This window comes from Coturnix japonica, chromosome 2 (genome assembly GCF_001577835.2).
Source record: "Coturnix japonica isolate 7356 chromosome 2, Coturnix japonica 2.1, whole genome shotgun sequence".
NCBI classification, from domain to species: domain Eukaryota; kingdom Metazoa; phylum Chordata; class Aves; order Galliformes; family Phasianidae; genus Coturnix; species Coturnix japonica.
The window spans coordinates 62912356-62929491 of NC_029517.1; the positions used below are offsets into that span (position 1 = coordinate 62912356).

The window sequence follows — 17136 nt, forward strand, 5'->3', positions numbered from 1 at the left end:
GAGGCTCTCAGTAGCACATATTGCACAAAGAATGCTTTACAGATAGACCGTGCTCTGAAGGGCTGCCCTAATAACTATTCACATGCACACTTCAGTTCAGTCTTAAGAAATAAATGTTTCTGAGTGGCCTGTCATCGTGTTCAGGTTGGAAACCCATCCCCTACTTCATGTTTTTGCATCTCAAATATACATTTCCAATATGGAGGAGAACACATTTTTACTTTTCTAGGAATGTTGTTCTTTCATGAGGATAGTCCTTCCCTTCTGATGAAGCAGTGTGCTCTAGGTATGTGCAAAAAATTGATAACTACAAAGAACAATAATGCAGATTTATATTATTTCCTCTAACAAAGCCTTCTTTGTTTTTCCAGTCTTTATTGTTGTCTTACCAGCTTTGTAATAGAATAAGAGCTTTACTGTTATCTTGAAGTTGGTCCAAATTTGGCTTAACATCTGTGATTCTATTTTGAAAAATCACTGCCTGGGCTTAAGGTTATTCCTGCAGCGCAGTCTCTTTAAGGCAATCTACCAATTAATTTTGGCATATAGACTCAAGTCTGCATGCCAGAATTGTTGCCTCTTTTATATTATTAAATGGAAGGAGGAGAGAGAAATATCAGGATGACTGTCTGGCACGTTGGCATAAAGGGTAATGAAAATACCAGAATTGCAGCTATGTCTGTTTTTTGGGTGGTTTTTTTGTGTTTGTGTGTTTTGTTTTTTTTTTCCCCTCCCCTTCCCTGTGGGGCTTAAGAAAAAGGAAGAACAAGAAAATTCAGGCACAACTGTGTTTTCATTTATCCATTCAACTGATGGGGAATGTGATAAGTAATGGTGAATTTGTTCAGGTTTTTTCTGACTTGCTCAGAATTGATCTTTTCTCTCAAACTCTGTAACTGATCTCCTTGCCTGAGATGACTTTATTCCAGCTGGTTTTGTGCGGTGTGACATCAGTTACTTGGCTGCTAGATGAACAGGAGTCTTGTCCAGCAAAACAGAGTTCCTCCTTCCTGTTCTCTGCTATCATCTGTGGAAAACTCTTCTGTTGTTAAACTTGGAGTGCTGCCATTGACCTCAGTTAGGAAAAGCCTTCACCTGAGGCATCCAAGTGAATTTCCATAGCTTTTGCAGAACCGGTCTTCCCTTGTTCAGCTTTTCTTTGACGAACTTAGCAGAGCAAGAGAGTTTAATTTTTTATTAAATTTTATTAATTGTCTGATATATTTAAGGCTCTTGCAGCCACACATCTGTGTGTAAATGGAGATGCTCTGAACTATTTCTGACACACTGCTTCTTTAGGTGATACACCATGGATGGATGAATCAGATGCAACTGCAAAATGATAGAAAATTGGACTATTTATTGTGATTACGTTACTGGCTAAAGTAGCAGGCATGTATGTAAGCAGAGACTCGTGTGCCATAGTTCTGCTAGCAAATGATGCTGGAGCTGAGGGACAGCAGTGTTGCTGCTTGAAGTGATGGTGAACTGCAACCACAGAGCACAATCATCAGATAAATCAAATGCTGGAGATGGCATTAGGAAAGCAATTGTTTAATTTAGTCTGAGTCTGTAAGCCGTGTGTTCTGTTGGGTTTGTAGTATAACATGAGAGTTAAAGTGCTTTTGGTAAGAGTAAGCTGAGACTGGCTTTGTTAGGCTAGGCTTTTTGGCTGTGTTCCAGTCATGGTGTATGGCCATCTTGAACATACTTACCCTACTCCAAGCATACTGAAAGACAAGTATTGTACCGTATAATGGAAATCCCTTTGTGCACATCAAGTAGATGTGAATTTGAAGTTAGCGTGTCAGCTCATTGCTTTGCCATGGTATGAACAACTCTTGTTAGCCCCTCTCCTCATTTTGCATATGTCAAATTAATACCACTCCTGAAGTGGCAGCTTCAGGATTAAGTATGCTTTTTTTTTGCTCAATTACGGCAATTAGTGTTCAGTCGTGTTGTGTGTTTAAAAGCAAGAGCTGACACTTGAATGCTTTGCTCTAGATTAAAATAGGACTATTTTTGGCCAGATGAGTATTTCTACGCTGGTCATTACGATAGAAAGTCTACTAAGCTAACGGAACACAGCATGTCAAGCAGCGTTGTTCTTCAGTTTGACTTTTTCTAAGGGGTAACGTCTCCTAGAACCAGGGAGGGTAGAAGAAGAGGAAGGAATTCATTTATACTGACTTGATGTGAGGTTATTACCATGTCATACCTCAAATGAACAATGTTTTCTTCTTTCCTATGGGGGCAACATCACTGTGTTCCCCAGCTTCTGTTAGGAATAAAGACTTGGGGGTGAGAAAACAGCGTAGATGTTCTGTAAAATGCTTGAAACTCAACGTCATGTAAACTCAACAGCATCAGAAAAATGAAGTCTGTAAAATATTTTTCTCATTTGTGATTTATAGCATCAGCAGCACCTATAGCGTGGCTACTGACTGTAAATCTATCTCAATAAGAGAAGCACTGTAAACAATTCAGCGTTTCAAATGTGTTGCATGGCAGTGCTCCATAACGGGAGTGCGCCCACCCATTTGTGGCGTAGTTAGCTTGGCATGTGAGTGATCAGAGATGAGAGGCAGACTAACTTTGGGCACATGCTGCTGCTTATTGTAATTGATGCTGCTTTGTAAGAAGGAATGTGACTTTAGCATGTTGCAGATGAACATATTTAAAGTATTTGTCTTCCAACTTTAAGTACGATTTAACAGTAATTTTTTTTTTTTTTTTTTTTTGTGGATTATTTGACATAAGCTTATTTCTGTAATTTTGGTTTATATGTATCCAGTATTGGAGATGCTTCTCGTGTTATATAGACCAGTTGACCAGTACAGTTCATGGCTTTATTAATTAGATTACTGGAAGTTCAGTATACAAATTAAGTCACGGAAGACCCTTAATATTAAAACATACCTTAGGATAGTAAAGATACAACACATTTAAAAAAATGTTTCCCCTGGACCTGGGATGATTTTCCACAAGAGAACGCATGCAGAAAAACATTTAAGTTGAACCCTGCCTTGATGCTTGTTGATGTAAACATGTATTTTTAGCTTCTTCCTTTTCTACCTCCCCACCTCAAATCCTCTTTTCTCAATGTAACAGCTTGATCTTCTGTAATTTTATCTTAAGATTGTGTTTGGAGTCGTGTAGTAGACTGCACTTTTCACTTGGCTGATGGGCAAAAGCACTGAAACTGTTCCTGAGGCTCCAGAGTAGTACAGGCAAAAGCTGTAGCCTACGTGTTGATTATTAAATTAGTTAATTCTTTTTTTGTGATTGACTTGAAAGTTGGAATGTTTGCATTTTTAAACTTATCTGTCAGATTTTAGTTACTGCCTTCCTGTCTTCACCACTGTTTTACACACCTAAATACTGAAAAACTCATTTGAAATGCCTTTTTTCATAGTCACTGGCACTTGTATTTGTAGCTGACTTTGAGATAACTGAGGAGCAGCTGTCCCACCAGAGCTGAGGGTGGCATTCTATCTTTGGCCTAAGACTACGGTAATCTTCAAGATAAATGCAGGATGGCGGGTATTAGTTTTTAGGTTCACGATTTTTAAGCCCTTTCTTCTAAAATAGGAGAACAGGAATGTATTTCATTTAACTTTTTTGGTGTGTGTGTGGCTAACAGCCCTTATTAGCATCAGTTAGCTTACCCTAGCATTCTTCTTTATTTTTACCGTTCTCCCTCTAGAGATGCATTAGTCATTGTTTCTGCACGGTAGCATTTCTTTCCCTGCAGCAGTAATTTGATTGCAAGATTTCATTTATTCTCCATCTAACTCTGTTCCAAACTTCTTCTGCCTCCAGCATAATATGGGGTGTTCAAAATCTATGCTAGTTCTGGCCAAGAGTTTTCCTTCTTTTTTGTCTCCATCTTCGTACCAAAATACCAACAGATGGCAAAGTGTTCCCATGTCAGTTTGAAACAATTGTAAATATTAAGTGTGTTTAGTTTGTCTCTTGGGGTAAGTAAAATCCACATCCCCTTTGAGATGTGCTATGGAGGCACTATTTGTGTTTTCATGTTGTTTTATTCAGTGGCCTGGGTGCTGAAGATTTGTAAGTGACTTAATGCTCAATGCATTTTCTGTTCTTGTTTTCTAACTGGGGAAGAAGTGCTTTAAGATTAGAATGTGTTGGGTCAGTACAGAGGCTATGGATGCACGGGCACATACTATCTGAGATCACTCTCATGTGAAATGGGAGGATTTGTAGGTGCAGTTTTGCTTCATGTTATATAAAAGCCCGCTCACAAAATGAAGGGCTTGAGAGTTAATGAAGGGAAAATTAAGTTTAAATAAAATATTATGGAATAAACCATGCCAGAAAAGAAACTTCTTCCCATGTATCAGATTCTGACGCAGATCTTTTCATTCATCCATTTACTTGTCTTTCAGCATACCTCCCAGTGGTTGTTAGGCAACCATAATAACATTGCTGAACATGGGTGCTGGCTAATTGAATTGTCCTCTTGGTTTTTTTGTTCATTCTTGGTCATTTTTAATAGGGTGAGCAAACACAAGTTGCTTCTGTGGCTGACTGGATAAACCAAGGGAATTTTGAGTTTTGTGAAATGTCGAGGACTGCATTTTGAGATCAAGCTTTTACATCCTGATGGATACCACCTAATCAAAATCCAGAGAATTTGTCTGTCACTACAGAAGTCTTACTTGAATTTTGCTTTATTTCCCCCCCCCCCCCCCCCCCCTTTTTTTTTTTTAATTCAAACCCTGATGCGTTATAATGAGGTTTTTTGTTTGCAAGGCAGTAGTATCTATTTGCATGAATGGAGCTGAGCTGAACAAAACTACAAAACTGTGTTGAAATAAGTGAGGTTTCCAGCAACTCATAACCAGCATCACTAAGGTGGTCTTACAATCAAAAAATGTGTTGAGAAATTCAGCAGTGTTTAGTACAGGATCAGATGCCACAGAAGACCTTTTTAGAAATGAAGTATGTTACGTGGATTACAAGGATCCGACCTGTGTTACGTGCATTAAGTGTGTTGTTCAAGAGGACCTATTTTCCTATACCAGCTTAACGTGATTGATCCTCTTGCAAGTGGTGCTGAACTTGAGTACCTGAAAGTTTCCATGCTTGTTTGGAGTACATAAACTAAAAGCGCGTGTGATTTTTATTTAAATAGCCAGTCTTACTTCACATTAATTGTTGCAAAGCAACTAGGTGTTTATTATGCTCCACTACTTTTTCTCTGTTTTTTTTTTTCTCATCTCTTTGTAGATTCACCAAGTTGAAGAGCCTTAACCTCTCCAATAATAATTTAGGAGACTTCCCACTGGCAGTTTGCAGTATCCCAACCCTGACGGAGCTCAACGTGTCCTGCAATGCCCTCAGAAATGTTCCAGCAGTTGTAGGCGAGATGCACAAGCAAGTACTTTCTTAAAACTTAATGTACACAGCCTTATAATAAAGGCAACAAACATGACTCTGCACATAATCTTGCTATGAAAAGCAATATAAGCTTAACTGGGTTGTGTCAAGGGAAACTGTCTTGAAGATCTATATAGAAGCAGTTCTGCTCTACGAGTAAGCTCACTTTGCATCTGAAACTCTTCAAGTCCCCAGTATTTAACACAAGGGTCACACTCATGGTGAACTGAATCTTTAAGCCTTGCTTACATGCTTCAGTCATCAAATATGTGGAGGTGTTTGAAGGTGTCTACTAGCATGGCCAAAATTTCATAGTTAGCAAGGCTTTTAATTGCTCAGTATCTTCTGTAGCAGATGTTAAACCATTGTTCCTTTGTTTTTCTTATGCCCTTTGTATATTTTATTTCACCGTAACCACAGCAGACTTGTGTGTTTATAGGAAGGATATGTGATTTAACAGGTCACTCACATTCTTCACTCTCCCTTCCCCTCCCCCCATCTTTAATAGCTTGCAGACATTTTTGCTGGATGGTAACTTTCTCCAGTCCCTTCCTGATGAATTGGAGCATATGCATCAGCTCAGCTATGTGAGTCTGTCCTTCAACGAATTCACTGACATTCCAGGAGTATTAGAGAAGCTGACTGCTATGGATAAACTCTGTATGTCAGGAAACTGTGTGGATACACTCAACTTGCAAGTGTTAAAAAGGATGCCTCATATTAAACATGTGGACCTAAGGTAGGTATTTGAAAAATGGGGAAAAAGAAATCTAAATTGAATCTAAATTAGTGGTATTGAAACAATTTATTTAGTTGTCATAATAACCTCTGGGCATGAATCTGTTGTATTAGATCATGTTTCTGACTGTTGCATAACTTGCAGCACTTGCAGAGACTTAGTGTTTTTTCTTTGAGGAAGAGGTTGCGCTTAGGATCATGAGTTTTGAAGGACATGAATGTTTACACCAAAAGATAAAATGAAATGGTGCATGGAATGCTGATGGCTCCCATAGTTCTAGTTAGTGCAGTATTACTATACTATAAATTACAGTTACTTATCTGAAAAAAGCTTCTATCTGAAATATTACAGATATGTAAGATGATGAAAAGAAAATTCAAAGTGTGTGGGCAAAAACAGATTATGTTTCTTGGTGTGTTACAAGGCCTAGTCCACAACAAGTGACAGTATTTCATTGATGCCTTCAGCAGATATTAAAGAGAACCCTATTTACAAATGGCTTTTGTGTGCTGGTCATTCTTACTGTCTTGGGAGAACCCAGATTTTGCGAGCAGTTGAGCAAGGCTCAATGCATAACCTTTACTTATGATATCCAAATAGTGATGGATTTTAGAACTGCTTAGTTAAATGTAACTGTTCCAGGTAAAACTTAACGTGCTGTACTGTTCTGTACTTGTCAGCTTTTGGAATCAAGGAAAGGCGATCATATGTATGTCAAGAAAAAGATAAAATGGTAAAAAGTCACCTCTCTATCACACATAACTTTAACTTCTTGTTAATTCACTTTCTCCTGTCCTTTGTTAAGGTCTACTATTTAACTAGTGTGGTTTAGTGTAGTTGAAGACAGTATCTTGTGAAGGTATAAAAGTGATCAAAGTAGGTGTTATGACTTCTCAAAGGTCTTTGTAAAGGTGTCCTGGCTATTTCATGTCTGTTATGTTTGTAAACTGTACTTGTTGCGCTGTGAAGTGCTTTGCTTCATTGAAATCAGAAGTGAGCACTGCCTTGTAAATTGGAAACAGAAAAGAATAGCCTGTGACAGTGGATGGGGCTTATTCCATAATTTCATTCAGTGGAAAAATATCGTTACTTTGAAAACATACAGCTGTTGTATGGAGGGTGATGTCTGAAATAAAGAGCAACAGCAAAACTGTAGGTAGAGAGGAATAACGAACCAATGCAAGTTGATGGACTGATTTTAATGTTCTGCTCAGATCTGAGAATTGGAATTCTTTGAAGTACTCTGCCATCTTAAATATAGCTATTACAAGATGATGTTGTTTCAATTGTAACTTCTCCAGAAGTTGCTGAATGTTGGCAGCAACTGCACTGCAGTGAAGGTGTGATAAACAACTGTTTTCTTTATCTGACAGACCCACTTGTCTTGGGTTTTTGCTTGGTTTTCCAGTGTGGAACATGATGAAGTGGCAAGCAAGTCTGGGAATTCATGAGTCTCAGTTTGACCTTTCAATAAAGTAGGAGATGTGAACACTTACAGACTTCTTGTCTGCTAGGCTCTCATCTTTCCAGGAGATGCTTGTGATACACCTGTGATTTTATCTTTTTCATACTATCAGACACAGATTATCTTTTATTTTTATAGACAGGGTAACAATAGCACTTAGATTTCTGTTGAGCTTATTATCAATGATTTTCAAGGTAATTCAGAAAGAAGCCCGGTGGCATCATTCTTTTCTCATGATAGGTAAAACAACAGAGCTGATCCATCCTATTTTTGAAATCCCACGAGGTAGGAAAACTTACTTAAAAATCAAAATTCATTAGAACCTTGAGGTATGCTAAATTAATCCTGAGCAACTGATGGTGGAGTGAGCATTAGTTTGTCAGCAGGACCCTCTCATGTAACTACATTTAATCTCACTTTTTGTCTTCAAGATTGAATTCAATTAGGAGATTGGAGGCTGATGAAATAGACTTTCTCCACCACGTGACCCAGTTGGACCTCAGAGACAACAAACTTGGAGAGCTGGATGCAACGATATTTAACAATGTTGAAGTGTTACACTGTGAAAGAAATCAACTGGTAACTCTGAAAATCAGTGGATATTTTCTCAAAGCCCTGTATGCTTCCTCAAATGGTAAGTGTGTTTCCAGGGCAGCTGTGTTGTCATCTGCTTTCTGGCTTTTGTGCCTGGCTCTCTGTGGGATGCTTATAGAATACAGTACACATAATTGAGAGGAGTCAGCAGTCTCTTGAAATGACTCCAGGATAAAAGGTTTTCATGTATGCTATGTCATGTTATTGACAACTCTGAGCTTCAGAAATGACTTCCAGGTAGCGCTATAACACTGATTTGGAGCTTGCGAAACCATGAAAATCTTAGAAATTGGGCCAGCATTCTCTGTGTCAGCAGGGAGGGGTCTTGAAGCTGTCATTTATGTATTTTATGAAGTAAATAAGGAATTTACTGCTTCTCCCTGGACTTCAAGTTTGGGCAAGTGTCTGTGAGACAAATTAAACATATTTTTGCTACTACTTCTGGCTACTTACTCTTACTGGAAAGCTACAAAACCTATCATGAGTAACTGTTTGCATTCTATAATACAAACGACATAGCCTTTTCCAGCTGGCTATTTCCTGTGTTCCGTTAATAAGATTTGTTTAATCTCTCTGTAGAAGCTGCTGTTACTTAAGAACACTCAATTTTCACTACCAGTGTTATTAGTTGGAGTAGTTTGGTGTGGAATAAACAAAACACCAGCTCAGGCAACTGTGAATTTTCTGAACAGTCTGTAATGCTTGGTTGTCATCTTAACGATATCCAGGCCTGTGCTTTCATAAAATATTCATGTAATAATCTTTGTAGCTAAGGAAAGTTAATATCATCTGAGCATGTGCTGTGCAATGTGAGCTGAGAACCCAAGTTAGCCGGGATCTTGCTATCAACTGTTTGGTCACACTGCCAGCAGGAAGAGCATGATGCTGTCCTCTCTTTGCACCCACAGCTACTTTGTTTTAAGACTGTCTCCAAAGGAACAGTGATGCTTATTATATCCACTTCAGTGGATTTTCTGTAAGCTTAATCATCTGCTGATTTTGTTTCAACACAGGTGCTAAGCATCAAGCTTAGCTACCTGAAAGTTTAGGGTGTGAACCATAGAGGCAATCAAAATATGCTGCTGGCTGTAGTTGAGGAGCTATGAAAGGTTTTGTATGACTACTTGTAACCAGAAACTCTTGGGTAATGGATAGAAAAATGTTTTGTCTCCTCATAATAACCTAGAGGACTCTGGAAGTGTTCCTTAGCTTACTCTTTCAGAGCAAAGAATCCATGGCTGTTCTGTTAATGGAGAGGAGAAAAAAGAAGTTAGAGTACTGACTATTTGGCTAGAGCAGATAAACCTGGGTGGCAGAAGCAAAGCTACAAATCTGGGGCAATAGTGGGTTTTGTTGGTTTTTTTTTTTTTTTTTAACTCTCTATTTTCTCCTCTCTGATGAATTATGTATTGTCTGTCATATCAAATATAACCTGATATAACAAGCATACTCAGACATAATAATGGAGGGGGGGAAAAAAAGACCAGACCCATATCAACTTTTTTAGTTTACTGACTGAAACCTGAGTGTTAGCTACTTAAAGTACCTTTTAGAGACTAGCAAATTGCAAAGCTTTATCATATTTATTTTCCCCTCCTAGAACTTGTTCATCTTGATGTGTATCCAGTTCCTAATTACCTGACTTACATGGATGTTTCTAGGTAAGAGTATTTTCTTCTTTCTTGGGTTTGTGAAATACATATTAATTAAGTTTATGGAGAAGGAACATTGAGTGTTTTACAGAGTTGAAGTGAAGGTAGGGATTGGACCTTGAGATACAACAGTGCTGATTCTCAAAGGCAGTTGTTGTCCAGTAGTAAAAAAAACCCCAACAGCTGTTCCCTGCTTCCTCTTAACTTATTTATTTTTAATTTTAGCCTGCTTTAAAGCTCTTTTAAACTGTTGAGGATCATGTTGTGTGTTGAGGGTCTTCTTAGTGAATTTAAAGTCTGCAAGAGCTTGAATATGATTCGATGCCCATTTTTGCATCTCTGTATGCTAACCAAAGTAGTGGATACATGAATGCATGAGCAATCAATTTTGTACGTTTATTTTACACTACTGGCTTTTGTCTTTAAGGCAGGATATGAGAGTGCCCCACTGTGTGTAGCTGGATGTTTGCAGTGCAGCTATTTGGAAAAACGTAAAGAACTTAACTTTTAGAATGGCTAGCTTCAATGAAGAAAAATACAAGAAAAACAAAACCCTCGACTTTTAAGATAGATGCACTGAATGTTTTACTCTCTTTAGTGAAGAGCAGCAAACTGGGTTTCAAAATTGAATTTATGGGGTATCAAAGAGATGTTTCTGCTGGAGACCATGAGTATTTTTTGAAGGGTGTCTCACAAATGTGCACTGAAATAGTTTCCTTTCCTTTGGAAAGATGACTTCATTCTAAATACTCTGATACTCTTAATACTCCTTCCTTAATACTTGGAAAGCAGCTTTTTTTCCTTTCTTGGTTAGAGGCTACATGTCTTGGGAGGTAATAATGTATTAGCTTTATGCTGTTACTGTAAGTCTTACTGCAGTGTCCTTAGAGGATATGATCGCAGGAAGTATATGTGTAGGAGAATCATTTTGATAATGATCTGGTAGACCTCATTGTGTTATTTATTCACAGAAATAATCTGGAAAACCTGCCTGAGTGGGTATGTGACAGCAAAAAACTGGAAGTGTTGGATGTTGGCCACAATCGGATAAGTGAGCTGCCTGCCCGGTGAGTCTTGCAAACCAGCTGCAGAATGTGGTACAAGATAAGCAGTTCAGAAATAATTGCTGATTCAGTGTTTAGTCTGTTCCAGTGATTGTCAGGCAAATTTTATCTTCTGTTTGATTTTATTTTTTACCTTGTGGGGTGTCATCATGCCACAAGCATCCACTGAGCCTTTCTTCTTTTACTTTCATGCAGAGAAAGCAGTGCCTTTGAACTCCAGATGGAAGTTTTGAAGCCGTTCAGGGAGGAAAGCCCTTCATTTTTAATACTGAATATTAAATATTTACAGACATAACTTTACATGACAATTTAGACATTCAGGACTTGTAACTTATTTCTGTTTTAGTGGTGTCTAGAGACTGTTTTACAGCCCAGTTTGAGTTTCAGATATAAAAAAGGGTTGAGAGGAGAGAGTAAAGCTTCATAAAGCAAGTAAGCTTTTGCATGCATAGCAACTGCATTCAATATAAGGATCATCTCCCTTTCAAGACTCTAAAAGTTGATAAAGTGGTAGGAATGGAAATGAACAAGAAGGGAAATCTGTTACATAACGAATGGCTGTTGGCAACTATTTTCTAGATAGTCCCAGTCCAAATACCAGTTAGGTTCTGGTATTGAACATTTATAAGTGCCTGACTTCACTGGAAGAGAATTGTCCTTTCTGGTTGTGCTGCATGCTTCAAAAGAGATAATGTGAAAGAGGGAGAGCATGCTGGGCACAAGTGTTGAAAATGCATGGGGATGTACTAAGCCACTAAAAACTATGGACAGCTAGTATATGAAGAGCTGTTTTCCTTATGAAGCTGTGCTGTGCTAAAGAGCATCAGAAACAAAAAAGTTGGTGTTGTCTGAGTCTGGGGATTTAGTGTTGGAGATGGGAAGAGAATAGGTTTCAGGAATCCGGGCAGAAAAGGATGTGAGGAGATTTACTGAGCAAACTAATGGCATAACATACAGACTGTTAATCGCACTGTTTTTTCCACACAAAGTGAAACTTGCACCTACTCAGAAGGTGGGGGGAGCCAAAGTTCATTTGCCTTTCATTTGCACTTCATAACAGCAAGGAATATCAAGGCATACCGGATATCTTTGGAAGATTAATGATTAGCTGAAAACTAGGTACAGTCAACATCCCACTTGTCTCTCCTGCCATCTTATCATTAACCCCAGGAAACAGCTTATCTCTTGAAAGCTCTTCTTTGTAGTATGTGTCTAGATAGCTTAGTTCCTAATAAGTCAGCTCATTTTTAAGGCTCAGTTTGAAACATGGCCTTAAACATTAATTAATGTTTAGGGAAACTTGGCTCTGAATTAAAATGCAAACAGCTCAGGCATATATACTTCGTGTAAGTATCAAGAAAAATACTAGTGCTCAGTGTGAGTTCATGTACATTAATGCTTGCTTTTTTTTTTTTTTTTCCTCTGTATGGAATAGCACTCTAAAAACACATCAGGTAAACAAACAGCTCTCTCCTTGGAGGATGCTTGCAACCCTAGCCACAAATGTTCAAGCCTTGACTGCCCAGTAATTTCCTGGAAGGCTGAAGGTTGCATCTAATCTAAACAAACCATGGTTGAGGCTGTTTCTATTTGCCCCCCTTGAAATAGAAAAGCAGCCTTGAAGCCAAAAAGTTAGAGAGAGGCCTGCATATTGATGTTTTCCTCAAAGGAAACGGGAGCAATGTATGCTGCTGAGCTGTAATGGAGCCCATTTCTGCTTTAAAAGTACTGAAAAATAACTAAAAGGATGCTTAAAAAAGCAAGACAAATTCATCATAATGGAACTGATGTCAGAGAATTCCCCAATGAAAAATAGAAATGTTTCAATTAAGGGTTGCCAAAATGACCTTGCTGCCACCAGTGAACAGATGTCTGTATATATTTTTGGTTTGTTTCTTTTTTGTCCGTTTTTTGAAAGTATCTGCTTATATTCAACGCTGCATTCTCTTGAATGCTGGCTTGTTAAAGGTTTAGTGAAAGCATTCATCCAGCTCCATGTTTTGTACAAAGATGCTTGATGCTGAGCAGCGTGCTTACACTTAAACCATTAGATCCCATCAGAGCCTCAGTGGGAATCAGGCGAGTGGGGAGGCTGCTCAGAGGGAGAACAAATCCTCGTTCCTCACCCGGCCTGAGAACTGGTTGTCCCAGGCGTGTCAGGAGCTTCCTCAGCTGCGTGTTGCTGCTTCAAGTTTTCTTCAAGGAGTGCAGTTCCTTTGGTGGTTGTGCAACTTTGAAAGCAAGAAAAAAATCTCCCAAAGGCCTACTTAGTTCTTTTGAATTATTTATAAAATGCATTTCCATACAGGAGTGGATTGTTAAGGCTTTCACTGTAACTTGTACTTTGCTGATTTAAAAATGGCACTGCCCCCACCTAGCCAAAAAAACCCCAAGTGTGATTTTTATTTTTTTTTTTTTCTGGAGATATTCTCCTGCAACTCTTGTTGTTTTTTTTCCCCTGTAGTGTTTGGTGTTGGTGATACCGGCCAGTCTTGATTATTAAATGAAGTAGAATAGGGAGGCAGATCCTATAAAATCTCTCACATTTGTGTAAAATTGGAATTACAAAATATATAGATATATATATTTTGAATACAAAAAGCTTAATAAATATACGTATGTCTGTATGATAAATCTTTTTACCCTGTATTGAGCCTTCTGGAATGATGTGTCTGGCAGTTGACCTGTATCCATGGTCATAATTCAGATGATCCAGCCAACTGAGATAACTGTTAACACTGGCACGCGGATGTGGAGTATGACCGTATCTGTCAAGGGGAAAATACTCAGCATACTTCATTGATTATTTTGGCACAGTAATCCAGTGACCTGATGGATTGTAGGAAAGAGGGAGGAGGAAGGTCCTTAATGGGTCTATGGATCATTGAAACTGAGGGAAGAAGATTTTTTTTGCTGTAATGCTGAGTAATTTGAGAATCCTTGAAATGGGTCAGCACAGCCTTCAGGCTCACCAGATTAAAGACTGTGGCAGCAGGAATGTAAGATAGGTGGCAGACAGAATAATCTTTATTCTTCTTAATTTGTTGAAAGTGATTTCTGCTCAAAATCGACACTTGTGCCTTTTTGGGGGTTATTTGGTGGAGATTTTAAACTCTTCAAGTGTTTTATATCACAGATTTTAGCTTTACTGTTTGATAACCAGTCTTTCCCCTCACATTGCTCTTTTTTTCCCTATCCCTAGTATACCCTAACATCCCACAAAAGCAGAGTGGGGGATGGGACTTGGGGTCATCTATCGGTTGTAAAAGCTCAAGAAAGTAAAGCCGATTAGATAAATTTCATTTGCTGTAGAACTGGAAAGGAGGCTTTATGTTTGTCTGGTATTAAGGGAAAAGGAAAACATGGGGCGGGGAACTGCATTGGATTGAATCAGTGCATGATGAATCAACTACTATGAAGTTTGTGGGGTGACTTATTTCTCCCACACTTCTGAAGTTCTTTATCTAGAGGGATCCCACAGGCGAGGCTTTCTGCAGCCCTTGTTAGCAATTACCCTAGTTCACTGTCATGTTAAATGTTCATGTCTTATACACTGCAATAAGGTAACCCTTTCTTGCTACTTTCACTCCTTAGTCATCCTTAAATCTCCTTACCTGTCTCTGAACAACCTTTTTACCTTCTTAAGAAGTTGGTGGAGAGTGGGAAGATATTCTGAGATCTGCGTGTAACTAATACAGTGTCTACTAATCAGCTGGCTGAATCACTTTCTTGTAATGAACTGTGGCATCAAACTGAAGATCACTAAGCAGATCTTGAGCTGAGATTTTTCTTATTTGGGGTGTTTTTTTTCTTTTTTGCAGGTTGTTTTACAACAGCAGCTTGCGTAAACTGCTGGCAGGACATAACTTGTTAGGAAGGCTACCAGATCGGCTTGAACGAATGCAAGTGGAGGTCCTGGATGTGCAACACAACCAGCTCCTTGAGCTGCCATCTAACCTACTTTTGAAAGCTGACAGGTAAATGTAAAGGAATTCCAGCTTGTGCATGAAAAACCTTACTTTGTGTTTCATTTCGTAGCTGAAAGGGTAATGTGAGGGTTCCTCCAATTTGAAAGTTGCCAAACCTTGTGTGAGAAGGACAGATGTCTGCCCAGCTCACCAAAACACAAGTGCTTTTTATTCTAGTTTTGTTGCCTTATATGGTAGCTTTTTTTCCTCTACTGAGCTCCTGCTGGAACACCTACTTCTTGAAATCCAACTGTAAAGAGAAGCACATGCTATTTTCTACTACATACACTGAGATGAGTTAGTGGCAGTTTCTTTAAATATATATTTCTTAGTCTTGCATGATGGAGTGTGAAAGCTTTACCCCCACTCCATCCCTTCAGTCACAGGCTAGAACTTATTTATACCCATCAAACAAAACAAGATCTGTGCATAAGGCTGTCAGAATAACTCAGTTATTCCTGTGTCCTCGCTTTGTGAATTTTTTATGCCTTTCAAATGTTTGTCGCTAATTTAGCTGGTGTCACCACTTCATCTGATTTTTGGCTTCTTGTTTTTGCGCTGCTGTTCCTGTAGTCTCAAAGTCTTCATAATCTTTCTTCCTTGATCTAAACATATCCTGTGAAGTGACTGTGATTAAAATACCAGGGATTCATAGCATAATTGGGTGGTGGATGGTATTGCCCTGCTTGGTGTCAGTGTTCCTTGCACCTCTGCACTTTAACAAATAGTCTTGGTATTTCTGAATATTTTAACCTATACATAATTTAACAGCCAGAGTTTGTGCTGCAGGGTTTTATTTCTGGTCTGAACTGCGACAGAAGGAACATGTAGCTCCTGGGTTTGGAGCGATGCAAGGAAGCAAGAGGAACAGTGATCTCTCTCCATCACAAATCATTGTCTAATTAAGAATACTAAAAACCCTCATTTTTATACTGTTCATTCTGGTGGGAACATTCTGTTTAAACTTTTTGGGATTCACAGTTTCAAGGTTGCTGAATCCAAGGAAATTATGTCCCAAAGGAGGGATTTCTTTAGGACAGAGTTTTGTTTCTGGGAGCCATCATGGCATTTCAGTCTTGATTTTTACACTTTCTCTTTTAGACTATTGCATGCCTGTTCCCATTAAGCCCTAAGTAGGGTACAACCTTAGGAACAAACTGATTACCAGCAAAATTTTTCCACTGTTAATTTACTGCTATAATTGAGACTTTACATGAAAGTGCAGTCAAAACAACGAAACTTAGCAATGCTGCATTTGTAATTATTGTGAAGAAGCACAGGCTAAAATTAAGACTGGGCTTCCATACGTTGTCTGAATGTGCACTGAAAAGAAATTGTAAAATTCTTTTGAAAAAAATGCTCTTAAGTGGCTAATGCAGACCTAGGGATTTTTCCCATCTGTAGCCTTGATGTTATGCAGCTTTCAGGCAGCACAGGGCATGTGTTTTTAAGCACAGGTATCAACAAAGCTTATCCGCTGTGGCAGTGAAGCCTCCTTGTTCGTGGTATGGAAGCAGCTGTGAGGAGAATCTCATATTGTCTACCCCATTACTGCTTTTGACTGCATTTAATGTTCTGTCCATGCTGGCATTCCTATTAATGCTGCAGAAGTGATGCATGTGAAGGAAAATACCAGTGCGGATCAGACCTCTATGTAGGAGTTGTAGGTTTGGAATTTCCTACAGTGCTTTCTTTTCGCTTTGCTTTCAAATGTTTTCATCTGTCAGTAACCATGAGTCTGGACTGGGGAAAGGTATTGAGGAGTTTTGTTTGCTTGCTTTAAAAGAAAAAAAACCAACAAACTTACTCTTCTCAAAACATTCCCTGGGAAGCACAATCTGTGCTGCCAGACACGTCAAGAGAAAGGGGTAGCCTGTGCACTCTGCCATGATCTTTTCCCACTGTGTAATGTTGGACAAATCATGTTGCAGAGCCCTTATCTCTCCGTAAAACAACTTAGCTTTTGCAGCATGAAAAGATGAGTTTGTTTTTTAGGAAGATACTCAAGTCTGTGTGGTTGGCAGATAATATCTTGTCTCGAAGTCGCATGCTGTGAATTATGAACACTTTCGCCTTTTCAATCCTATTTAACTGAGTGGCTCTGAATTGCCTTGGGCAAATACTGGTGGGCTTCAACATCTAGAAGACCTGAGGAAGGCAAGAATGCCAGGGCGCTGGTGCACATACAGGGAATGTCACTTTCATGGAAATAAAATACTGAAAAATGTATTCTTTTCATAAAATCTAC

The 17136-nt window shown here is 38.8% G+C and overlaps 1 protein-coding gene across 1 annotated transcript in view; it reads left to right on the forward strand.

Annotated features, from left to right (window-relative positions):
- PHLPP1 (PH domain and leucine rich repeat protein phosphatase 1) overlaps positions 1 to 17136 on the forward strand; it is a 123726-nt gene that overhangs the window by 84690 nt on the left and 21900 nt on the right. Inside the window, exons 5-10 of the mRNA XM_015854511.2 lie at positions 5257 to 5403; positions 5915 to 6145; positions 8042 to 8244; positions 9805 to 9865; positions 10828 to 10923; positions 14742 to 14897. Of these exons, the coding sequence (XP_015709997.2) occupies positions 5257 to 5403; positions 5915 to 6145; positions 8042 to 8244; positions 9805 to 9865; positions 10828 to 10923; positions 14742 to 14897 (894 nt within the window). The remainder of the gene's footprint in view (positions 1 to 5256; positions 5404 to 5914; positions 6146 to 8041; positions 8245 to 9804; positions 9866 to 10827; positions 10924 to 14741; positions 14898 to 17136) is intronic.